The sequence below is a fragment of the Eleginops maclovinus genome, chromosome 6 (assembly GCF_036324505.1).
Source record: "Eleginops maclovinus isolate JMC-PN-2008 ecotype Puerto Natales chromosome 6, JC_Emac_rtc_rv5, whole genome shotgun sequence".
Taxonomy (NCBI): domain Eukaryota; kingdom Metazoa; phylum Chordata; class Actinopteri; order Perciformes; family Eleginopidae; genus Eleginops; species Eleginops maclovinus.
In genome coordinates this window covers 20,167,118-20,191,253 of record NC_086354.1, presented here as the reverse complement: position 1 = coordinate 20,191,253, position 24,136 = coordinate 20,167,118, and the positions used below count along the sequence as shown (strand labels likewise).

The following is a 24,136-nucleotide window of genomic DNA, read 5'->3' as shown; positions in this document are numbered from 1 at the left end:
AACTTTACTTTGCATATATATTTTTGCTCAGAGACTGAGAAAAAAAAAACCACGCTATCCCCATAAATAAACACTAATTGGTGGCTAATTTTTCTTAGTTCTTGGCTGGTTGATTCATTGCCTCTGGGCTAGCATGAATTATTCATCCGAGTGGCAAAAACAGCTTTATGTAGAAACCTACAAGGCACGGCATTCATTATGCTATCATGCCGAGTAATTCCAGGCACTGACGGCTAGTATTAGAATAATATGCATATTGGGTATTCTTTTTTTCCAGGGGCATTGGCAAGCAGTAATAGTGCTTCCGTTGGCATGGAGTGAGAGGGATGCAACAGCCCTCGTGGCTGACAAAAACCCCTTGTTTGTCAGAGGATTGAGCGAGGAGGGGAACGAGTGTTACGGCTCTGCCCTGGTGGAGAGAAAGGATTAAGCTGTGTGGTCGTGCTGCCGGGTGGCGCTCCGAGTCGGTAGGCTATGTTATCATGTCAATCCTCCCTCCCGTGGTACTGCAGGTCTGCCCGGCCCCCGTGACTCCACCAGAAGCACCTGGCAGGGCCACAGGGAGCTCATCAGGCTCACCGTTCCCCCCCTTGGGAGCAAGGCTGCATCGCACTTTTTGCAAAGTCTGGCTGACTGCAGAAGAAGGACAACTCAAAGGCATATGTGCTGTGAGGCTACAGGTTCAGTTTAAAGCTTTCCTTCCCCGCCATCACATCTAGAATCCCCATGTTTTTGTTTTGTACACAAGTTCACGGCGACAGCAGCAGAGCGAGGGCAATGAGTCGGGCATTGCATGGTAAAATAGAAATGTCAGTTCAGAGCAGGATAAGACTGTTAAATGGCAACAGGCGCCTGGCTGAGGTATCCGTCTTCTCAAGTGTTCCCTGTCTCCGCAGATCTGTCTGTACGCCGGAGATACCCAGCCTCCGGAGGCCGACGCCATGTCCTCAGGCTACAGCTACATTAGCGTGAGGAGAACATGCCCTGAACACGGCAGGTCTACAGCTGGTTTTATTGGCCATGGTGACACCATACATAGGACTAGAAGCTTCACAACAAGGATTTACTTGATGATAATCTGGTTAAATTTTTTAAAGCTGGTAGTATAAAAAGGTTCAAAAGTTAGATTTCAATGATTATTTCTGTAGATGCAAAATATAGACAGTGGTTAATACAATAAGGGGCCTTAGGTTGTAAAAAACGTTTTACCTTTTTCACCAAATTTAGAAACCAAAGTACATCAATCTGATTTTGGACTAAACGTCTTTAAGCTGGAGTTGCCCCTAAAAGAAAGATAATACGTCAAAGACACGGATTTGTCATGTGTTGTAAGCTAGGTTGGGATTTCTACTAAATCAATTCGGTTTAAATCATCTAAAAGCAAATGTTATTGTGTATAATGTTAAACTCACTGTACCTCCTTGTCTTTCAATGGTTAAAGTGACAGATCCTTAACATTTCAAACCATCACCATCTTACCAAGTTGATTGGCAGAATAGGAGTCTGCAAAAACCTTGTATATTATACTTCTCTCTCCCTCAGAGGACATGGGATTATTGCAGCCCGTTAGCCATGCCTGGTATCATTTATGAGATCTCCAGTCAATTTGTCAGTGTTTTGTTGGCACCAAAATTCACTCGTTTGTTCCAGACCTCGCAACAACAAAACGTGATCTGCCTAATACAGCACGCATGTTTGGAGGAATTATCTGTATTTCAAGTGTTTTCCTCATTATACCGAGTATCAGAGTGTGGGCTGCCAGATATTAGGGGGCATTAACATCATGCAGGGCCACTGAGGTGGAATACAGCCCGTCTCTGGATCCAAAGTGGGAGTCATTTTACATCAAATTCATTTCAAGAAATTAGACAACAAAAGGCCTCGGTCAGCTGACTGGCTCGGTGCTGTGAGACTCTTCTCTTCTCACAAGTCCTAACTACATCATGCGATTCGAGACATTTTTTTATCCAAGGAGTATTATGTCTTTTTCAAGAACAGAAATGAGGAAGGAAAGGACTCCACATCCAAGTTCTTCCTTGAAAATCACGCCTGCAAGACAGCTTCTGTTGACTTTCTCCTATGAGAGCAATAGTGTAGAAATATTAAATATGTTAAGCAAATCTCTACATATTCCCAAGTACATTGAAAAGATGTTTAAAAACGTATTAACGGCCAAAGGATAATATCCCTCCTGGAATAAGGGGATTGGCAGAATTGGAGCAACTCGGGCGAAACATTAATTAAGCGCAGGGTCTGAATGTTCCTCCACTGCAGCCGGCAGATTGTCTGGCATACAGTCCAACATCCTCGCAAAAGGCCTTAACACAGGCACACATCTAAAATGTCAATGCCTATCTTTCCTATGATAACATATAGTGCTCTTTTTAAGAAACATCAGCGATGCAAGACCAAACTATTCAGACAACTCCATCTTTAACTCTCGGAGGGCAAATCTTACAAGCCATGACAGAAAGTCACACACTGCTAGAGTACGACGGTAATGAAAAATTGCGATGGAATCTAGATAAGAGTGATATCATAAATCCAGAGGCAGAAACCAAAGGTGAATTTTCAGAGTAAATGTCAGCTCCTCCCACAGGAGGATAAGCCTCTGTGCCTCGCCACTGTCACCGCTCCACAGTGTGTGCGAGTGTATTAGTATGTGATAAGGTGCGCACATCCGAGGGCGTCCCATTTAATTTCTGAAAATAGTACCCTTTTACAAGTGTGCAAGATGAACTTCCACCTCGCTGTGCTACTTATAACGATTAGAATGTAATTTCAAAAATTGTCTTCTTCCACGATTCTAGATAATAGTCCAATGAGCCCACAAAACAATGTGACCCACTCTGCTGACCCTCTTTTTGGAGGGGAAATTGCCTCTAATGACATGCTGTAGCACAGACGCATTACAAAGATTTCTCTTTCAGCTTTACCAATTGACACATCTTCAGAAAAAATTCTACACATGCAATAAATATGGCACCCACTGTACCAGAGTGTAGCAAAATCCATTTTCGCCCAGAGCAATAATCTTGCATCATTCACTCTAAATCACAGTGTCGTACCTTGATGTGAAACAACAACTACACATGATATTGAATAGAATTTGGAGGGTAAAATAACCTCATTTGGTCTTTATTTTTGCAGTTAAGGAGAGTATGTTCAAAACATATGCACAGCTGGTACACTTGGGCATATGAAATTAGGAACCACCAAAGTAAAACACGTAATTATCTTGGAGAAAATGAATGTGCATGAATGCATTAACAAAAAATTAATAAGACTAATCCAAATCTTCAGGTGCTCGTGGAAATGCCGGACAATCTCTGGGGATTTCTTCAATTAAAAATGTGACACTAAAGCTTAGACCTGGTTATTATTAATCTCGCTCCACCTTCGTTTCATCTTCCAGTCAAAAATCACACTTTCTGTTGTCGCTGCCGAGGAAGGCGCTAATTACAATTTATACATAATCTTTTATGTAAATGTTTTTGCCTGCTTTGATCTCCCCATGTCGTCGAGGACAGCCGGATCACAGACTTGGGCTAGATCTGTCACAGGAGGAGAGAAGTGAAGTAGAAGGAAATCTGATGTGTTTTGGTATTTGTCAGCCCATGAGCACAGAGGATGTTTGATCAGGTCATTACATGTACGAGTCTAAAACAACATGGTCAAAGCACCCGGCTCTTTCATCGCGATCTTTTGGGACGGGTGAGCTTATAGCCTCAGATGTGAACCAGTGGAGATAGAGGATAGACGGGGATTGGAACACCTTTTAGTCTCTGGATTAATCTTCCTTAAGCTGCGAAGCAATCGCTCCTTTACACAGTTCTTTAACTTAATGGAAACGCTGGCGATATGTTAAAGTAAGTGGTTTTTCATAATGAACTTTTAAATGGCTTGTATAATTCAGAATTTCAATGACAGATAATGATTGCTGCTGGAAATAAATGGGGCGAGTAAGGCCCATCAGTATGAGCATGAGACCGGCTGAGCAACACAACTCGTACTGTACCTCATTTGCTATTACTCAAACATAACATTTGAGAAGCCCCCTGTGGTCCTTTCCGGGGCATAAACACAGCTGGGGGCATGACAGATAGAGGCCGGCTGTACGTTACCCCTCCTACCAATAGAGAAAGGTCAGCTCTGACACCCGGAAGGAGCCCTTAAGCTCTGGTTGACATAAGGAAGCCAAACTGGCTTTCTGTGAGGCAGCAGCCTTAGATAACCGGGGCAGGAAGAACTGACGACAACCTCCGGCACTGCCTTCCAGTCCACGCTCTAAAGGTTGTCTAATCCAAATGACAAACGAAACACATTAACACCTCTGGTGGTGCAGATATTTATCCAAGTTTGGAGATATTTGTGTGAAATGTCTGCAGAGTTCATTATACTCTTGATAATCAATGTTACACAACATTATGTATTACTTCTTTTAATAATTTGTGTTTATTTATTTTTTCATCTCCAATGTATTGTTGTTGCAACAAACAACTCAAATGAATATTGATTTAAAAAAGGCAATGAATAAATGTTAACAAGGCTGCAAATACTAGGAATAACTGCTTTTTCCTCATCTCTAATACAGACACAAACAGGAAATGCATTATTATATTTTTTCAAATGTATGCCTAAGTGGCACGGGTGGCCATGAAAAGCAATTACTGGCCAATGCTTAATGTTATGCTAATGCTTAAACATATTGTGGTATCCACTCTACAGTTTCCTGTTGTTCGACATACAAGGCTAAACAAAGCTGAAGCAGAAAAAAAGTGTATTGCATGTAAGGATGCATAATTAAAATGATTCACTTTATTCTCTCTTTTGAAAAGCACAACTCACTAATGCTACTGAAATAAATGTAAAGCAAAAGAACTGTACCAAGAATAGAGGAGCCATGGTTCATCATGGCCAAACCTAGTTCTTATAGAGTGAGAAAAAAGAGGAACATTTTCCAAGGTATCATGAAAACGGAGAAGATTGAAAGGGAAAACTCCGTTGAGGAGAAAATGTGGTTACAGCGGCTATCTTTGCTCAACCAGCGGGGAGTTTCACATTTTTGATAAGAGTGTAGGTGTTCCCTCCTTCTGTGTGTTCTACAAATGAGCATGACAGGCTTAATTTAATGGTGTGAGGCCCTGGACCCGCTGTCCCCTCCTTACGTCTTGCCAGTGTGGTTACTGCCTCCCTCATTCCCTCACGCTACGGTGTCTCCAATTAGCCAGGGCCCAGGTTTCATTAAGGCATCGCTGCTGCTGCTGCTGCCTGCCGCCTTCTGTCACATCCCTGATAATAAGCCTGAGATGGGTGTGCTACCTGACTCACAGGGACGAAGGAGGAAACCACACCACATACACACAGCCACGAAATACCAACACTGGCTACCACACACATCCGGCTGCACACATGTGGACTGTCAGACACATACACTATAAACACAGACGCCTACACTCACGCATGTTTGGCCACAGCTGATCTGTCAAGGCTTGTGCGCCTTTTGTTCAGATAATTATAGAAATGAAGGCTGAATGACGAAATGTAGAATAATGGAAAGCAGGGGAAAGAAATGCGAGTAAATTCAGCATGTTGATCTCGAACTAAAGTCAAGGTAGCTATGACAATTGTTACGCATGAAACAATGAGCAAAAATGTGTCCAAACCAACAGAAAAACAAGATATTTAACCAGGAGTTGATCAGCGGCAGTGTGTGCATCTTGTTTGGTTGGAGAATGTTCTATAATAGTACCAAATGACACTAAAGTTATGGTACAAAGACCACTCTAACGCAAACCAACACTCGTTAACTTTGTCAAAATTGTATCATCTGCAGAATGTTTATAGATCATTATTGACTTTGGAAACAGCAGTTTATTAAGTAATTTAGAAACTGTTCTCAGCCATAAATGCATGGACCTCAGATTTTAAGTTAACACAGACGAGTAGTGCACACAGTACTTTTTTAAGTAAATGACAACTGTGCGAACTCATTTGACCATAGCATGAAGACCATATGATATTAAATGACAGCTAGCAAATGGACTATGGGGAAAGTGTTTTCTCATCCGTCAAAATGTTGATTAAATCTAAAAGCATAGGATCATAGACAAAGTAACAAGAGTTTGTCCGATCAGTGCCTGATTGTTTTTGATTTGGTGCCATAAACAAATCTCTGTTGGTACACAAAAAAAGTTTTGACGTTCAATGCCCAGCCCTATATGTTCCCACCGTCTGAGTCCATTCACGCTGCAGCATACTGTACAATGAGCGGTTTCCTCTATGCTGTTCTGCCACTGCACTGCTACTACAGTTTTTGGAGAAAGCATAGCTGGGGTGATACAGGGGTGAGGTTTTCCCAAGGGAAAGTAACCTGGTGGGTTGAAGGGGAGAGATTTTCAGACACACAGGTGCTGCTGAATATTAGTCTCACTGCGAGAAGTCTGGGCTCATGTGACTGAATTATTCATCCTCTGAAGCGAGGCCATGTGCCTCTGCCTCACCAGGCCACTGCAATCCGGATCTGCACTGTTTGATGCTGCTGTAACTTCCCAGCAACTCAAAAAGGCTGTGGATGCCAAAACTGACATGTCCAAGGCAGGCACGGGTGTATCAAAAATGCACAGATATGAACACTTAATTCTGCTCTTGTTTATATTCCAGAAAAGTTTCCTATGGTTTCCCTAAAATAAACTTTGTGCAGCACCACCCTGTCCAGTAATGTCCGTCTCTAGTTGAGTAAAGTTCTACATATCTAATTTAAAAAAGAAGAAATGCTTTCAGTATGGTGCCGTTCTCGACTGTAAAGAGGAATTTATTTTATTTAATAAAGGATTTAATTTAAGTTATCAAGCTAACATGGACATGATGAATATAAGACCTGGCACTGAAATTAAATATGTTGGCTGCATCCGATGTGATGTAGAAAAGAGGGTAATACATGCTGCATACTCTCAAAGGCAACCATGGCAATTTGTTAAAAGACTTGTAGTCTACACCTAACTGACTAAATAAATGAGAATTGTGAGAGATATTGATTTTTTTTAATTGCTGTTAAGAGGTTAACTTGGTGCAAAGAATGAGAAAATCTTACTCGAAACCTCAAGACTGCACGCTGTCTATAGAAAGGCCGGGAGAGTTATCATTAAACACGTCATCTGGTGGTGTTTGTAAGCTGAAATACAGGCAATTCTACATTTCAGGACAAAACATCCGAGTCTTGAAACAGTTTTATATCTACAGTTATATATATTGAAGCTACTTGACAGCAATTTTTATGTGAAAATTAAACACAATTTCATTAGAGCAGCTAAAAACTATGGAAGGTAATGAGCAATATAAGGTTATGTTACTAATAAGGATACTAATTCTAACCACACAAGATGTAAAAAATACATTTGATATAAAAATATCTAGTTTAAGTCTCTCTGGTGAGTCAAGCTTTGTTTTCGTCTCTGTTTAGGTACAGATGTTAGCTAGCAACACGCTAACCAACAGCTAGCAGTTTTTCCTTCCTGAACGCATGAGGGAGACTACTAATAACCAATTACACAAGAGAACGGAAATGGACCATTACAAATAGAAATACACTGCATGACCAGCAAAGAAATGACATAGAAATATTTTTAGGTTAAGTATGTATTTTTTGTCTCGCTTTCCTTCCATTTCTTTGACTGTGTTTCACCTTTAAATTAGGATTACAGACACCAATGTCATGTTGAGCAGTACAATATCAAGTCATCGAAAACAAAGAAATAATTTAGGTGTAGCAGTTGAAGTTTGATGCCTCCATTCTTTCTTTATGTTGTGTTTTATACTAGGTGGCATCACGCTGACTGCTACACAAGATCACATTTTGGAGTACAGTAGCCAATACCATAGCAAATGGAAAAAAGACTGTGGTGACACTTGACTATAAAATATGCTTTTGAAGTGAATCTTGTCCCTGTCTCCTCCTTATAAATGTCTCTACTGCCTCCCTTTAGCTGAGGATCCTATTATGAATAATGCCCCATTTAGAGATCCAGGGACGGCAAAAGGGAATTTCTCAGTTAGCCTTGGGAATTGCTCAAAGAATAGTAGAAAAGGGGAAAGATGTGTTTGCATTTGAGGCAAACCATCGCTTCGGCAGAGGGAAAAGATTTCCACACTCGGAGCATTTTATTTGCAGTTCTTGAGGCTGTCGAGTGCAGAAAGAGAATTGGATGAACTGCTTTTAAAGTAAAAAAACAAACAAATTAAGACTTCACTTTAATAGCTTTTACGAAATATGTTAATTCTGCTCTAACTCGTTTATTTAGAGTGCTATTTTTCATGATACTGTGGCTGTGGCAGTCGAACTGATGATAACAATCCTGGAAAACCATCTGATGCTAGAGGCGTCCTACATTAATTACTCCTTTGCCCTGATACCAATAAGTCTCCAAGACATCACATTGAACTGAAAGCATCCTCCCGGGTGGTAGCGAACTATCATTACAATCAACTTGTCAGATTTGCACCGGTTTGTTTATTCTGATGTGCATTATTCCAAAAACATGTGTTTTCAACTTCACAATGCACCCACACTTCTAATGACTCCGGTGCCCTATAATTTCTTTAGTGTGACAAAGTCTGATTACAGGGTGGGAGTCAAGCTTCAAGCCAAGCATCATCTTTTCCATTTATTGTTTGTGTTTGCTCTTTCTTTAACAAGGGCCCTGCAGCTGTGCGTCTCAATAGTCGTTTTGGATGAAGCAATGTTTAGCACCAACGTGATTTAGTACAACAGATCGCTGCGGTACAGCCCATGGCTACTGATTTTCAATGCATTGTTTGCTCAGAAACACTCGCAAATTGAACAAGGAACGTGTTAAAAACTGAGGAACGGACCGATTGTCTTTGATAGCCGTGTGCAATGCACTTGTCAGATTTCAGTGAGTTAACAGACTGTCACAAGGACAAGCACAAGTGAGAATACAGTTTATGTTGCGATAAGCCACAAAGAATAGTGATTGACATTCAAGGAAAACCATCAGATAATTCCATTCCCAGTAGCAGTTTAAGGGCATAAATAGGTTAATCACATTATCATCCTCGTTTACCGAATGTTCAGCAACAGTACATCTTTTCTGCAACACTGACACCCCCCCCCCCCCCTGGCTCAGACAGCTCCGGAGTGACCAGCCTGTGCCGTGCGGAGCGTATAGTAATGCCATTAAACCTTTCCCTGGGGAATCAGTCACGCGGAGGTTTGAGCTCCGAGGGCCAACACAAAAGAGACCCATATGAAAAGGAGCCGAGCCAAGCCTGAGGAGGTCAGAGGGCTGTTTACAGAACAACAGTCTCTTATCGGCTGTACGCTTCCCCGAGGAGTCTCCACCGCAAACAGATAACAGCCTGCAAATAGGTGCCAGAGTGTGACCGATAGGAGTATAATCAGGTACATTCTGCTTTGGGAGGAAGAAGTGGAGGACAAGGGTGGATAATGGTGTACTCAACTGTTAGCGGTGAGACCATACTGTGAGAGGATACAGCTGCATTATAAAGATAGAGAGAAGGTAAATAAAGTTGTGCAATATGTTCCTCTCAAAAGGCCATGAAAGTGTACATGATAGTTCATTTTGTTCACGTCCTTATAACCGTTATTCAACACGACCACTGAGAGCTAATTCATCCTCGGGGATCGCTTCATTATTGAACAGTTAAATGGTCAATAAGTTCAGCCAAGGCAGCTTTTTAGCACAAGGGCAAATAGACGTTGTAAAAGCCAATGCAAATAACCAGCACTCAAACAAGGGCCTAATGCATTAATGACTGCATGACGTGCGCTAATGTGACGGCAACAGATTCAGACTGACAGTAATGGAGAATTTTGCCCCTGGTTATACTCATAAGGCCCGGACGGGGGAGAAGAGGAGGAGGGGATGTACACCTGCCTACTGCCTAAGCCTTGACATAAGCCTAATAAATAACAGGAGACAAGGTGAAACAGCAGTAGCAGTCCGCCCCTCCGCCCCCCCTCCTCTTCCTCTCACTGCAACCACCTACACTGCCACCAGTTGTGTGAGGAGCTGCAGCCTACGTCGAGACAGCTTCCTGGCACGCCAGAGTCTCCTCCAAGTTAGCGAGTGCACTTGTCCCGTGAAGGAGGCAACTTGAGTTATTCATGAAATGACACAAGTAACTTTGCACCTTCTCAGCGAGGTGTCTGTGGCATCAAAAGCAGTGGTGGGAGTTTTATTTGACAGACTTGAAATTAAAGCTTCACGCTCGAGGTCAAGGCTATACGCTCACCTGTTCCAAATATCAAAGTGTGCTCCATCAGAATCAATTTCAGTCCACATAATAACCCCTCGGTTATAGGTGACAATGCTGAATAGAGAACCAGCTGATTGAACAGCGGGTTTCGAAGATAAGCGAGGAATGTGACAGGGTCGGGGTCAATTTCATCTTTAGTGTTAAACCATTGGTGCAACTGTCAGTCATTGGACACAGAGAACATTTTTCAAATAATAAAATGCTTTAAAAATGTTCAATAAAAGTGAGCTTACATCGATGCTGGTCTGCAGATATAAGGCCTTACAATTAATTGAGCAGATGCACAGTAATGTCCTGATTTAAACTGCCTTTCCTACTCTTCCCCCGTTCCCCTCCTCCTCCTCGTCACCATTAATAACAATTGAGACCCTTGGAGCATTAATTAGTGAGAGTTTCCTGCGTGCCTGGACTCCGAGCCACCTACAACGAATGCAGACTCCGGTAAACATGATGCGCTGCATAGTAAGTTGTTTTTCCACACAAGTTTATTTTTTTTCCCTCAGACATGGTGATGAGATCACAGAATTGTTCAGGCAACACACAAACACACACACACACACACACACACACACACACACACACACACTCTCTCTCTTCATTAGGCAGCCCCTGCGCTGGCCTGTGTGCGATTCATTAGCTTTTATCCTCTTCATTTGAAGAAGGAGCTGTGTATAATTAGAGCATTTCTGTTTGTCCAGCATCCTTCACACAGTCACATCTCAAGGCCAATTATCATTCCGCTGCAGAGCTCCCGGATAACATAGCCACATCAGTGGCCTCAAGAGCAAACTTCAAACTATTACCGCCTCTCAAGAATGTAAATAAAATCACTTGGTAATCAACAGCTAATGATTGAATGTGGAGTGGCACTCCAGGATATGAAGATGATGAACCATGTTGGTAGACTTTGAGTCACTTTCTTTTTGCTTGAAAGTGCCAGCGATATGGCAGCACTTAACCAATTTCCATACTTACAGAGTGAGAGTGAGAGTACAGTGGGACTGTCACATGTTTGTTGTTATGTGGGCTCCAGCACTTTAACTTCAGAGTCTTTGTTTTATTTCAAAGTGCTTTCAGATATAATTTAAGCTTTAAGGCCTTAATTGAGCTTTAATTAAACACTCATGATGGGAATCATAGCTTTTTTATATGAAGCCCCCCTCATCTCAGGACAATGCAGCAGGACAATGATCTTAAACATACAGAGGAAGCTCCCAAAGAGTTTGTTTTGGTCAACAGAGGAATGTCATGACGGGCCAGGTCAATCATCTGACTGTCCAAATTATCATGCGTTTCACTCAAAGTGTCAGCTGATGCCTTGTGGTCATTGCTTGGAAAGAATTGAAATCAAAATGATTATATGACGATAGAAATTCAAAACAAAAGCACTGTAAGGCAGAGAAAGGTGAGGAGTTCAAAAAAAGTCTCACTGAAATCACATTGAGTCATCCTTTTTAGAGTCAACAACGTCAATGCCTTGCTTACAGATTTGTTTTATTTAAAAAATGGAAGAAACTCTTCTAGCTCAACTAGCTTAAGGGATGTGTGTGTGTCAGTGTTTCATTGCCAGCTTAATAAACATGCGCTGTAGCTCACATGTGATTTGCAGACATCATCCTAAAGAGTAAAGGCCAAAGAAGCATCAAGTCCAGTCTTATTAGCAAATTACATTTACATTGTGTTTACCTTCTGTGCCCATTCAATTGGGGTCTGCATAGTGAAAGCGCTACACTTTAAGCACTGTTCATCTGCTTGCATCTTAAAACACCTCCAGATTAACGCTGAGAGTCAGGAAGAAGTCAGTGTCATTTTAAATCCATGTGCTTCAGTCGAGAGACAACCAATAATGTGTCACTGTGCAAATAGACTGCATTCTGCATTGGTACCTTAAGCCAAGGTATAATACCACTTTATTAGACATTGCCCATTACCCCGATGTCATACAGATCCTTGAAGGAAACAATTATAACCTAATGTGTGAGTAGAGTTGTGTAACGCGAACATCTTTTTGTCTCAATCTCTTTGAATAAAGTTTCTACAGGAGATTGTGCGTGAGCTCTAGGGATATAACCTGCTGCGTCCAAAAAATGTGAATATAAACCCTTGCTTTCTCTTGCACCACCATGCATCATCAATCTGTGATCTTAAGGTTTTCTCGGGTCGCTATTCTGTGATGAAATATTGTTGACTTTTTTTTGGCGTGTCGACTTCCTCAACCTCCCTTATCTGCTTCTTCTGTTTCTGATTTCCCACCATTTCCAAGAATGCCTTGTGGCAACTACCAGGGAACAGATGCTGACTTTTCCCATCGAAACAAAGCTGAATAATGCGTCAAGCTGCGTGCCCTTCACTCAGAATGCAACATGTTTTGTTATTCTGATATAATAAGTCTAATGGGGATATCAAAACATTAGATCTCCTGCTTGTGTATCATGAATTTCCTAAGAAAAAAAAAACATGTTTTTGATCAATGGTTTAGAAAAAAGGACAATAGGTTCTGACATGGGCTGCATATGCTTAATAGCAGATTGTGCAATGTAAACTGGAAATCTCTTTACGTGATACAAAAATGTGTGGCAAAAAGATGAATGGACCAATAGTGCATTTTTGTTTGAGTGTTTAGGATGAAATTTCCCTTAATAAGTGTTGTAATGTTGTTTGTTCTTGGGTATAGAACTGAGATACACAGAAACAGCTCATATAAAATAAGGTCGACTTAGAAAGCAGACTGCAGTGATTTTATTTTTCACACATAGACTTCTCTACTCGTGAAAATGGATAGTACTCCTGTCAGTCTTACAGTTCAAACAAATACTCAGGTCTATACAGCAGCACTTAATATTTGCAAGTTCTTAAAAGTATGTTTTTAAAGTGACACACCCCACGTGTCTACCAGCTATGATCAGTCTTAAGACAGCCCTCAGCAGACCCTTTTCTCAGAAAGCACACATGTACCCGCAGTATTTGAACAGCTTCAGTAAATCCATGCGTTTCCACCGCCTTCATTATCATCATAATAAAAGTGTCTGAAAAGCAAAGTTACAGAAGAATGTAGACACCTCACTTTCCGCTTTGTACTATCATCAATCACCATGGAGCCTTTCTCTCCCTCAACATTGGTTGAAGCCATCGAGCAGAAGGGGAGAAAAAAAACATGCATATTTAATTTCATTCTCCACTGGCTCAAACAAAGAAAACTGCCACCCTTCAGGACACCTTTCGGGAAAAGTCTCTATTAAATCAGAGTCAGCTGGGGGGGAAAAGAAACATTTCATAAGTGAAAAACTTTATCTAAATTGTTGCCAGACTTCAAATGCATTGCGGTTTATCTTCCCCAGCAGCCAATGTGTTGTTTTACACCTTAGTCACTACCTGGATGGCAATCAGGATCGGTCAACCAGGACGCTATCAGCGGCAGTCACTCTGAAATGACAAACTACAGCACTACACTCAAAGCACGGGCATTATTCTCTACACACGAGTCACCCCTATCAGAAAACAAGGCAGGTTTTATGGCTGTTGGAAAAGGTGGTAAACATAACAAAGCGCGGAGCTCCCTGGAATTTAATGTGCTCGGGGAAAAAAAAAAAGAGTAGAGATATCAAAGGCCAGACCTCTTGGAAAAAAAGAAAGAAAAAAGAAGCCTTTCCTCATAATGTATAAAACAGAAGCACTGGCCATACACAACATGTGATTTATAGTGTTTGCTTTCTCTCTGAACCTGGAGCATCCAGTGGGCATTGTGGATGCAACAGGGGGAGAAAAAAAGAGAGCAGTTCATTTCTACCATGCCACTGAGAGCACATAAGCAGGTGCATAAACAAGTTCACAAAAAGGAAAAAAGATGAAACTGATACAGCGTGATGCTGATTATGGAGTGTTTTACGGGTAAATTAAAAGACCACCAAAGGACTGTTTCTCTGTGAGGCTGCACAGTCACAAGGCGCACTGAAGTAGAGGGCTACTCTGGTTACCTCAGTGATCTAATTATCACATGAGCTGTTATCACATACTCTCCATAACAAATGTCCCGAGCCATATGCACAGGCTCAAATTTAGCCTTCGTCTCTCTCATCCTTGTGTGGCTAAACTGTCACCTAGCCAGAGAGAGCAACACACATGCAATTGATTTAACTCCTGGTTTACATATTTACACACACACTCATGCAATTAGGAGAGCATTTATCGATGGTTTGGGCACCACTGGGAGCCCTACAGAGCAGCCCACTCCAATAAATCTCCCAGTCCTGAGGCTGCCAGCGGGCAAGATTGATGAACCTCAAACAAAAATGGACTGGGAATACTTTGAGCTGCAGGGTAAGAGTTCTCAGCCACTAATATTGACCCTTTGCGTTCATACTGCTTGATTAAAACAGTTTATTTATAATGAAACCTTTTAAATATATCTTCTGTAGGTCTCTAAATATACCAGTTCTCCTAAGAAAAAAAGATAGGAGCAGTTTAAAGAAAGTGGGGATGCACAAATAAAACACAAATGTGATTTCTTTAGCAGCTTAGTTGTTTTGTTAAATCAGAGTGGTGATCAAACGGAAATTTTGACACAAAGTTTGCAAAGTGCATCTAAATTGTGATCCATGTGTCTGACTCTCGGTCCTCCGCTCAGAGCAGCTTGGCTTCATCATCTGGGTATCATATTATATGTGTGCCATGCTGCCCCCAACAGGCTGTCTGCAAAATGCATCAGCTGTCTGTTGAATCCCACATCATCCAGCTTTATGTGAAGCCACACTTCCCACAACAACTTCACCTCACACACTGCTTCCTCAGAGGCTAAGCAGGATTTTAAATCAAACACACATTCAGACGGGGGGCCATATTTTTGACACACGTTTTTAATGCAACTCTGATTGTATTGGCAGTATGGAGCACCCCCAGACTGGGCATTCATTGTCTATATTGATTGGCATGAATACGGGCTAATGTGCCTTTTTCCACATAGATAATGCCATTGTGGAGACAGAAGAAATGTCCCTTTAGGGACTAAATTAAAATGTCTAGTCCCCTTGAGCCATCTATGGCCATTACAATGACTGTGAAAGCCTGCTCTATAATTTCACTAATTTAGTCAAATCCCTATCTGCTGCTAATGAACTTTTCTTTCTCCACAAAGCTTTGAATAGACCTATTCCAAATGAAGGTGCCCTTGTATGAATATCATTCATTTAGGAGTATTGTGTTTGTGTCTGAAGTGTGCAGCAACAACCAGTCATTCAGTGGAAGAACCAATTAATCATATTTGCAGTGAAACTCCAAAGAAATGTTCCAAAGCAAACACTTTTAAAAAATATTTCAAAAACTGTATTCTCAGATTGCAAGGTCAGTTCAATTAAAAGTGTACTTGTATACAAATCAATTTAATTAAAATGGCTTTTTCAATGGGGACCGCAAACAGACAGCTCTACAAAATAGGACCTATTTATGCATGTTCTGCAATGCAAGGCAGTTATAATAAAAGAGAAAGGCAGACATGTCCTATATAAACAGTATGAAGAATATGGCATTATGCATAGAAGTAGAACTATCCTAACATAATCTGCCAACCAAATTAACTATAATTCAGGTGGGGAACTTCACATTAAGGTGACTAACACATGTCCACATGGTAAAAGGGACATTAGAAATTAAGTTCACTGGCAGTTCACGGAGAAAACAATGACAGGAAGTCTCAGTGTGGCTTATCGCCTCTCCGTATACAACCAACAGCGGACCTGCGGGCACAGTGAATCCTTTAAGGTTAATCACATTAGAAAGCAACTTATCAAGATAAAGTTAGACACAACACAAACAAATAAACTCATTTAAACATGTGCTCATGTCAGCTGTGGAATTACAAGCGTTGGAGTTGATCCGGTGGAGGAAGGCACCTGCTGGTTGCGCACGGCGGCACAAAAGATGACAAACATTTCATGAGTAACAGTGAAGCAGCGGCGAAATGTGACAAATGTGAGTGGAACTAATGTTATAAACTGACTTATTGTCACCTCCATGTAACTTACTTTCACGTTGACATATGCTCGGATTTACGTCACAAACATTTGTTAAAATGAATTGTGACTGCAAACATTAGTAAAAGCGAACTGACATCCGACATATCAGTTGAAAACTCTGCATTTTGAGTTAAATATTAGACAAACCAGTGGGAAAACTGAGTTTAAGAGCTTTTTCCCTCCATTCGTCTCTCGGTTTCGGCATAAATCAGGACTGCGCAGTACGTGCAAACATTTCCAGGTAATTCTCCTTACCTTTAAAAACTTCCCCTTGTGCAGACAACAGCAGGGTTATTGCAGCAAACAAGCAATTGATAACTTTATCCATGTCGACACAGCCGTGGTAGCGTTAACCCCCAGCCGCGGGGTTAACTGGCAACTCTTCTGTCTTTTAACGCAACTTGAATCCGATACACTTTTGGGGAGTGTTGAATCTAAAGTGTCTTCTCCCTCTCCTCCGTCCCTGGGCTTGCTGTCGAGCTGTGAGGGGACTCTGTTGCCGAACACGGCTGCTTCTTGCCGGCTTGCTCCACACTTGGAGGAGGAATGTGTGAGTGAGTCCTGATTCCGGAATTACGCGTGGATTGAGTGGTCCGGCAGCTCCACAGAGCAGCGGCTGTGCGCTCGATGTGTGGCCGATAGAGGGCGTATGTGACAGGCGGAGCGTCCCCTCCTCCCGCACCTGACTGTCCTTCTATTGGCGTTTATTTGGACCAGCTGTGGAGACTGGAGCTGAGAGAAGTGGTGCAGTTAACCTGGGCCAGGTAAGAACGTGTCATCATTCATTTGAGGTAGTCATACAAAGTTAATGGTCTCATACAGCCATATATCTTCTGAGTTATATAGTGGTTAATATCGTATATTAACAACAATACAAGTTGTTTTAATGTTTATATTGCCCTATAACACTGTGTTCTGCTGAATTGTGCTCTACTTCCTCCTTGTCTGGGGACTTTCACCACACTATTGTATGTGTGAACATGACAATAATAGCCAATTCTAGTATTTCAACTACTAATTCCTTTGATTATACATTATGTATTGTGTGATTATATTTTAAAAGCAATATATCTTTTAGTATTGAGAGTTATCTCTTCTCTTTGCCACAACTTGAATGTGAACTTTAGCTAAAGGTGACTTCAACCTAAAAGCTCTAAATCCCTGTGAAGGGAAGTCTTGTGACTTAACTGTTAAACCCCATTAATAGAAAAACTAATACACATATTTAGGTTTTGGGAGTAACGCTGTAGTGCTTTTCAATATGGTGGGATTATTCTTCAGCTGCTGTCTCCAAGGTAAAACAAACAAACACATTAAATCTCAGCTTTAATACCCACCTGGACGATCATTTATTTAAAGGGCTTAGAGAAAATTAAAAAGAACAATCCCATAATATTTAAGCAAACTTCATCGGCTGAAGTTGGTCAGATTTTGATTGCAAAAATAATTTGGTCAACACAAATTGGACCATTTGAAACATAATCCTCATGCATCTAATGTACCTGTCATTCACTGTGCTGAAACAAGGCTTTTTCCATGGATAACCACAGTGCATTTCAACAACCTCCACTGGAAGGTGATTTTTTTAATTATAATACTGATAGGCAATATAAGCCTTTTTCATGCTCAACTTGACACCATATTTTATTAAATTAATATTTCCTTAAAGTCATTGCCTGCTGTGTTCTTAATCACAGTTCACCTTGTTCACCCTCTCTGATCAGATTCATGCATTGATCCTATTAAAGGGGAACCCAGGCTGACCTTCAAGAGGACTTCATTAGTTGACCTGGCAAGACAAGGCCACATCACACCACACACATATACTTTTTTCAGCCTCAATGAATTAATTATGATGCCTTACTAATATATACAAATATTTGTCCAGAATTAGTCTTATCTGAGAAGACAAGTGCAAACAGCCTGGGTTTATTCTCATAGCAATATCAAACAAAGGGATGGAGAAGCAACTGATGACAAAGTCAAACAATGTCATTCCCTTATTGTTTTTGCATGCATAAACACACATGGCGATTTCACTTGTACAGCAGTTTTCACAGCTAATTAAAATGCAGCCAGATTGACACGGGTTTACATTTAGTCTGAAAATGACCTCGCGTTGTCAAGGATATAGGGCTCCAGTTGTTGTTTTCCTTCATACAACAATGGCTGTAGCATCTCATAGAAGCGTCACGTGTGTTTTTGTGGTCTTAAGGTATTGTCTTGGCTGTTGCCGGGAATGCATGAATACCAGCCTGAGTAGAGCTGTCATGGGACTTGATGAGAATTTAAACTCCTCCAGTCGGATGGAAGAATTAATGGATGGCATCATTGTTTGCACTGGTGAATTCAGAGACAGATAGTAAGTGGGCTTATGAGTGTGTGATTGAGGCTGTGTTTCAGTGGTTCTTTATAAACACAGTCCTAAGACATGCTCAACAAATATAACAATATCCCACTCCAGTGTTTTCAAACTCTCACAGAAATACCAGATGAACTAGAGTAGCCTTCTCCTCAATCAACAGCATCCTCTTTGTACCAAGGTGTTTGGTTGTAGTTATTTTAAACTGTATTTGACATTTAAGGTAGAACTCATTACTGCAGTTTCTTTATATTATTTAACTATCAGTTTGTTTGCACTTGTAGCCCTGCTACTTGGAGGAGCAAGATCTGAATTTAAGCCATGTATCCATTGCATTTAGTGAACAATTTCAACCAATTTTCATTTTATTTTAACCATTTATCCATAACTGTAATCTAACAATTTCTGTCTGTAACTTTTAATGCCAAGCTATTTAAATAAATGATCACTTAATACTTGTTTACTTATTTTAACCTTAATTTTACAGCTTTTATCTTTTACTTTTAGCCACCTATTTCTACTAATTATCTATTACTTTCAGATAACTATTTTTTTTACCCCTTTTACCTACTACTTGGCTAACCGTTTCAAATTTTTCTACAGCTTTTTTTCCAGTACTCTTAATCACATCATGTAGTTTTAGTTTAGTAGATGTTAAAGCTAACTCTATGTATCATTTGTTTTTTTCAAACAAACCCTTATTTGTATTTTTGTCATATTGAGCTTCAGAAGCACTCTACCCCTGTCTAGGAATCCTTGTATGTGATAGCAAAATCTAGCCCATCCAGCAGGTTGATTTTTTTTTACCCGGTAACCTTTCACAAGCTCACTTTCATCGCAATCTCAAAGCAAGCTGCTGAAACGCTTTGATATTACTCTGATTGGATGGCAGGAGGTACCTCTAAACCTGATGCTAGGATGAAAAAAGACTCCATATTTAGACCTCAGGTCATGACAGTGGCCTACACTGTTTCAGTGACTCACCGTTGTTGATTTTTAAACAACATCCTGAGCTTTTGAATAGCTGATATTGACATTCCATTGCGGAGAGGCACCACCAACCAAGGAAGAACGTGTTGGCTTTTAGCAAATCCTTTCTCGGTCATATCACTCCCTGCAGGAACAGTTTGAATCAGTTAAACTTAGGAATGATGAGCTTAATAACACTGTGTTGTAATTGACATAAGTGGTAGTATAATGCTGTTTGTCAATAAATGCCAATCAAATCACCGTACGCGAGGAGTCTCAGTGTGACGGAATAAATCACAGAACTTAAACTGCACTCCAAAGAAAGTCTTATTAAGCCTCTCCTCATGTGGCTGCCAAACAGCAGAGATTTTAACATTTAATTCCATTGTGATTATCCCGTGCCTTGATTGTCAAAAGCTCAATATGGGATTGATTAGCTGTCCTCCATTATGGGAAGTCATGAAGCTACCGCTGGTGCCAAACTGTTTTCCAAGCTTGGGCTTATGAATGCAAAATACCTTTGAATGAAGAACACGGGTGCCAATCTGTGCTCACCCAGTTGTTATATCTTGCACAGTGTCTCATTATAAAGCAAAGTTATTGGAGCATGCAGCAATTAAATAGGATCAGCAAATGCTACAAAGTCTGCTAACTGCAGTCATGTGTGATCCCTGGTGTACAGCTGACCACTAGTGAGTTAGGACCGTTCAGTGGAATAAGGGGATTTCCAGACTGCTAAGATTCATTTTAATTAATTGGTGGAGTGTGTTTTACTTGACTGGAGGTCACGGTTTGGAAGTCTAAAGTGGAACCTTGACCGTAATTTAGTTATTAAATAAAATAAATACAAATGTAATTAGGGGTCAGCAACCTTTACTATCTAAAGATGTAAAAGTGCAGCCTGCTTGTTTTGGTAATGTCTTTTTTTATTGATTTTTTTGTTGTGTTAATTCCTCACCACAGTTAAAGCATATGGGTAGGCTAAGCAATAGAATATGTCCACGCACTTTTCACCGTTTTAATCACATTCTCTATTTCCACATCAGTTTCCTCTCCCTGGTTTGGTTAGTCACTAATGGAAAATGCTTCTGTTTATGCATACTGCAAATAGAATGTTCACTTGACACAAGAAGACAAGTCTTTGTGTATTGTTTCATCACCAAAATAGAAACAACACTGATACCTGAATTCAGGCCATCTGACTCACATCGATGCAATATCTTTTTAGGAGCTTTATTTGACATCATGTCCCACGATCACTATCTGGGACAAAGCCTTATTCATGAGGGAATTCTCTATTGTGTGTGTTTTTGTGTCTGTGTGTGTGTGTGCATCTGGTCTTTGAATGAAGTACATACCAACAGAGGTCACTTTTCTGTCTTTCCTATAAGACATTCAATCTTAATTGTAAGTGGTTAAAAATATTCATGACCTTTTTTAAATGTGGTGACATTTAAGTAGTTGAAATACTAGCATTAGCAGGTCGACACATACCACTACATCTTACCATCAGCAACCTTGTGGTATATTATAGGAAATCAAGGTGCACAGATACAATTACATTATGTCCTCACAACATGAAGCTGCACCACTGAAGTTTGACTGCAAGCGACTTAATATAAGTTGAAGTGTAAAATGTAATGACACCGATTTATCACAGTAAATAATAAGCTGATATCAATATAACAATATGGAAAGTGTGTTCAAAAATGGAATTAATCAACATTTTGTGCAATCCAATGAACACACCTAACCCTAACCCTCTGTTGACGCCTAAAAACTACAAAACTCAAACACCAAATATAATTTGGAAGACACCATTGTGTAATATTAGACCATTTTCGTCCATGATTCCATTGGAAGTTGCATAACAATATCAAGTTATAGTTATTTGAGCAGTACCCTTAGCAATCCATTTACTATGATAGAGATTTAAATCCTTTCACAGCACTTTTGTTCCTTTATTCTATGTACGATTGTTGCCGTGCTCCAGTAAATGCAGATGCAAAAGCTGCAAAAATGTAACAAAATAATCCAAATGTCGACCTACAACCGCTCTGAGCTTTAAGAGTGTTTATATTTTTGCTTAAAATTATTTGAACTGAATTACATTTGTTCAGCAGTACTCCACATTTTTTTAAGAAGCACTTTTCAATCATATCATGCACTGAACTTTGTTTTCCATCGTTTGTGTGACAACACGCGACAACCTCAGAGGAGCTGAAACCAGCAGGCAGCTCTGATCTGATGGAGTGGAACAACATTTAATCAGAGTTTAAGTCCCTGTTGTGTTTTGGTTTATTATTTTTGAAGATCTTAAGCCCCCCTCACCCATTCTTTCCACTGACTTTCCACACCTGATCCCCATGACCTGAATCCAACAAAGAGTGTGGTGATGTGTAGCTGAGCGCACCCCCACGCCCCCTCACTGCCACGGGCCAAACAATTTCAACTGGCCGGGAATCATCTCCCAAATGTAGACTTGTGAATTTTTACGTGAGCGGAGAGACTTATCCTGACCGATTTGCTGTGGATTAACAAATGTTGGGACATGACACAGCAGTTACTAGTTGTTTTATTATTCATTATTCATTTGACATTACATAAAAAACTGGAAATAATGTTTGTACTGGTCTCGAGTGATCATTATATAATCAGTTTGTGACAACAGCAAGGACTCACAGCATGACTAGCATGTGCCAGGAGTCAGATCTGTGCCAACATCACATTATGACTCTTTTAGACGCACTCACACACTCACACACACACACACAGTAGTCCCTCACGTGGGCTTGAGGTAGTTATAGAGGGCACTGAGACCTCCTTGCAGCACCTCCTTGATAGGCTTGAGGAGGGGGTTGTGGATAATATGAAGTCCTTTATCCAGCGGGTGGCAGGCCAACCTCCCGAGTCTGCTGAGTAGGTACAATTCCATGGGCACATTTTGCAGGTCATTGAAGTCAACATTGAGGAGTTCTAAAGACTCCAGGAAGCACAGTGTCTTAGGCAGCGTGTGTATACTGTTCCCCTCCACGATGAGGATCTTCAGATTAACTAAGTCCTGGACCTGGTCCGCGATGGTCTCCAGGCGGTTGCAAGCCAGGTGAAGAAAGACCAGGCCCTTCAAGCTGTAGACGCAGGTGGGGATGTGAGCGATGCGGTTGTGGCTGAGGTTGAGTTTGGTCAGATTGTGCATGGCCCCCAAGCTGTTGGGGAGGGTTGTGATCTGGTTGTTGGCCAGGCTGAGCACCTCCAGGCGGGTGCAGCGCCCCAGCTCCTCTGGGACTTCGGTCAGGCAGTTTCGACAGGCGAAGAGCACGCGCAGCTTCTTCAGGAGGCTGATCTCCACCGGCAGGCTGGACAGGTTGTTCCCCCACAAGTTGAGGATCACAAGATTGTCCAGAGCTCCCAGGGCAGGGGGCAGAGAGCTCAGGCAGTTCATGGACAAGTTTAGCTTCTGCAGTTCCCGGAGCTCCCACAGCTCAGAGGGTGTCTCGACAAGCGCCCGCATGGCCAAGCTGAGGGTGTTGTAGCCAAAGTGCACCGTGGTGTGTCTGCGGAACCTCTCAGCAGCTGAGGACAGGCTGGGCTGGTCATCTCTGGAAGTGCTTTTGCTTCGTTGACGATCACTCACCTCATTCAGCTCCTTGCTGGAGAAACCGCGAGATTGCTTCCCACCCATTGTCCTCACAGTTTCTTCTATCGCCTATTCAAAGATGTCAGCATCCAATTAGCTGAATCACCACCAATGATAGGTTTGGTAAGAGTAATGGCCGTTGGTTCAGGGTTCCTAAGCGAGGCACGCAGAACATGATCAGCGTTAAGGTTTGTCGTAGAACTCCTGATGTTTGGCAGCAGCTACACTGAATCCTCCCTGAGTTTTTCTCACTAAGTTGAGTTGCAGGCAGCTGTAACGGAGCGCTATGGGGGCTCGTGGTCTGTGTCTCCCAGACCAACTGCCTGTCTTACTGGATTTCAAACACCAGCTGGTCCTGTCACTTCGCATGTCCACAGATAGCACCCTTCTCCCCACCCACTACCGGAGGGCAGAGCTGGGGATTGGTCGCAGGTTGAGCTCAATCAGATGAGGTCACTGCCATGATCTCATAGCATAACACACCGAAATACACCGGCACACGTGGCACACATTATTCTGTTAGCTCGCCTGGTCTCTACTGTGAGTATATTTCATTTTCACTTAAAATAGTTAAGATATTTAACATACCATCTCTGGCTGACCATAATGTCTTCTCACTTTTATTTTTTCTCCTGTCGGCCCCTTGCACCTTTCAGCTTGATCTCTCATCTCCAATGAAATATGGCACCAAGCAGACAGCCGTGAAAACACTGAACCATCTCTCAAAAAAGAAACAGTTCTTAAAGGTATTAGTGGAAACGTATGCACAGGCACGCGCTGGTTTAATCTCAAGTGCAAAAGGACACGGAACATTCCACTGTGTTCCTAGAAAGCTCTACTGTTATTCAAAACTAATTCATG

General features: G+C 41.4%; 2 protein-coding genes across 3 annotated transcripts in view; both read right to left on the bottom strand.

Moving 5' to 3' along the window:
• The window catches only part of LOC134866500 (receptor-type tyrosine-protein phosphatase mu-like), a 142,919-nt gene extending 125,930 nt beyond the window's left edge, over positions 1-16,989 (bottom strand). For both annotated transcript variants that reach the window (XM_063886709.1, XM_063886710.1), the window contains exon 1: positions 16,563-16,989. In XM_063886709.1, the coding sequence (XP_063742779.1) occupies positions 16,563-16,635 (73 nt within the window). In that variant the 5' untranslated portion in view covers positions 16,636-16,989. The remainder of the gene's footprint in view (positions 1-16,562) is intronic.
• Positions 16,990-22,325: 5,336 nt separating this feature from the next.
• Positions 22,326-23,575, bottom strand: LOC134866489 (leucine-rich repeat-containing protein 30-like). The gene has a single exon (XM_063886695.1). It carries the CDS (start codon positions 23,318-23,320, stop codon positions 22,421-22,423), a length of 900 nt encoding a protein of 299 aa, XP_063742765.1. The 5' UTR covers positions 23,321-23,575; the 3' UTR covers positions 22,326-22,420.
• Positions 23,576-24,136: the final 561 nt, after the last annotated feature.

Bases quoted from the DNA above. Each gene is read 5' to 3' on its own strand.
- LOC134866489 (XM_063886695.1), bottom strand. From the start codon at position 23,320: ATGGGTGGGAAGCAATCTCGCGGTTTCTCCAGCAAGGAGCTGAATGAG.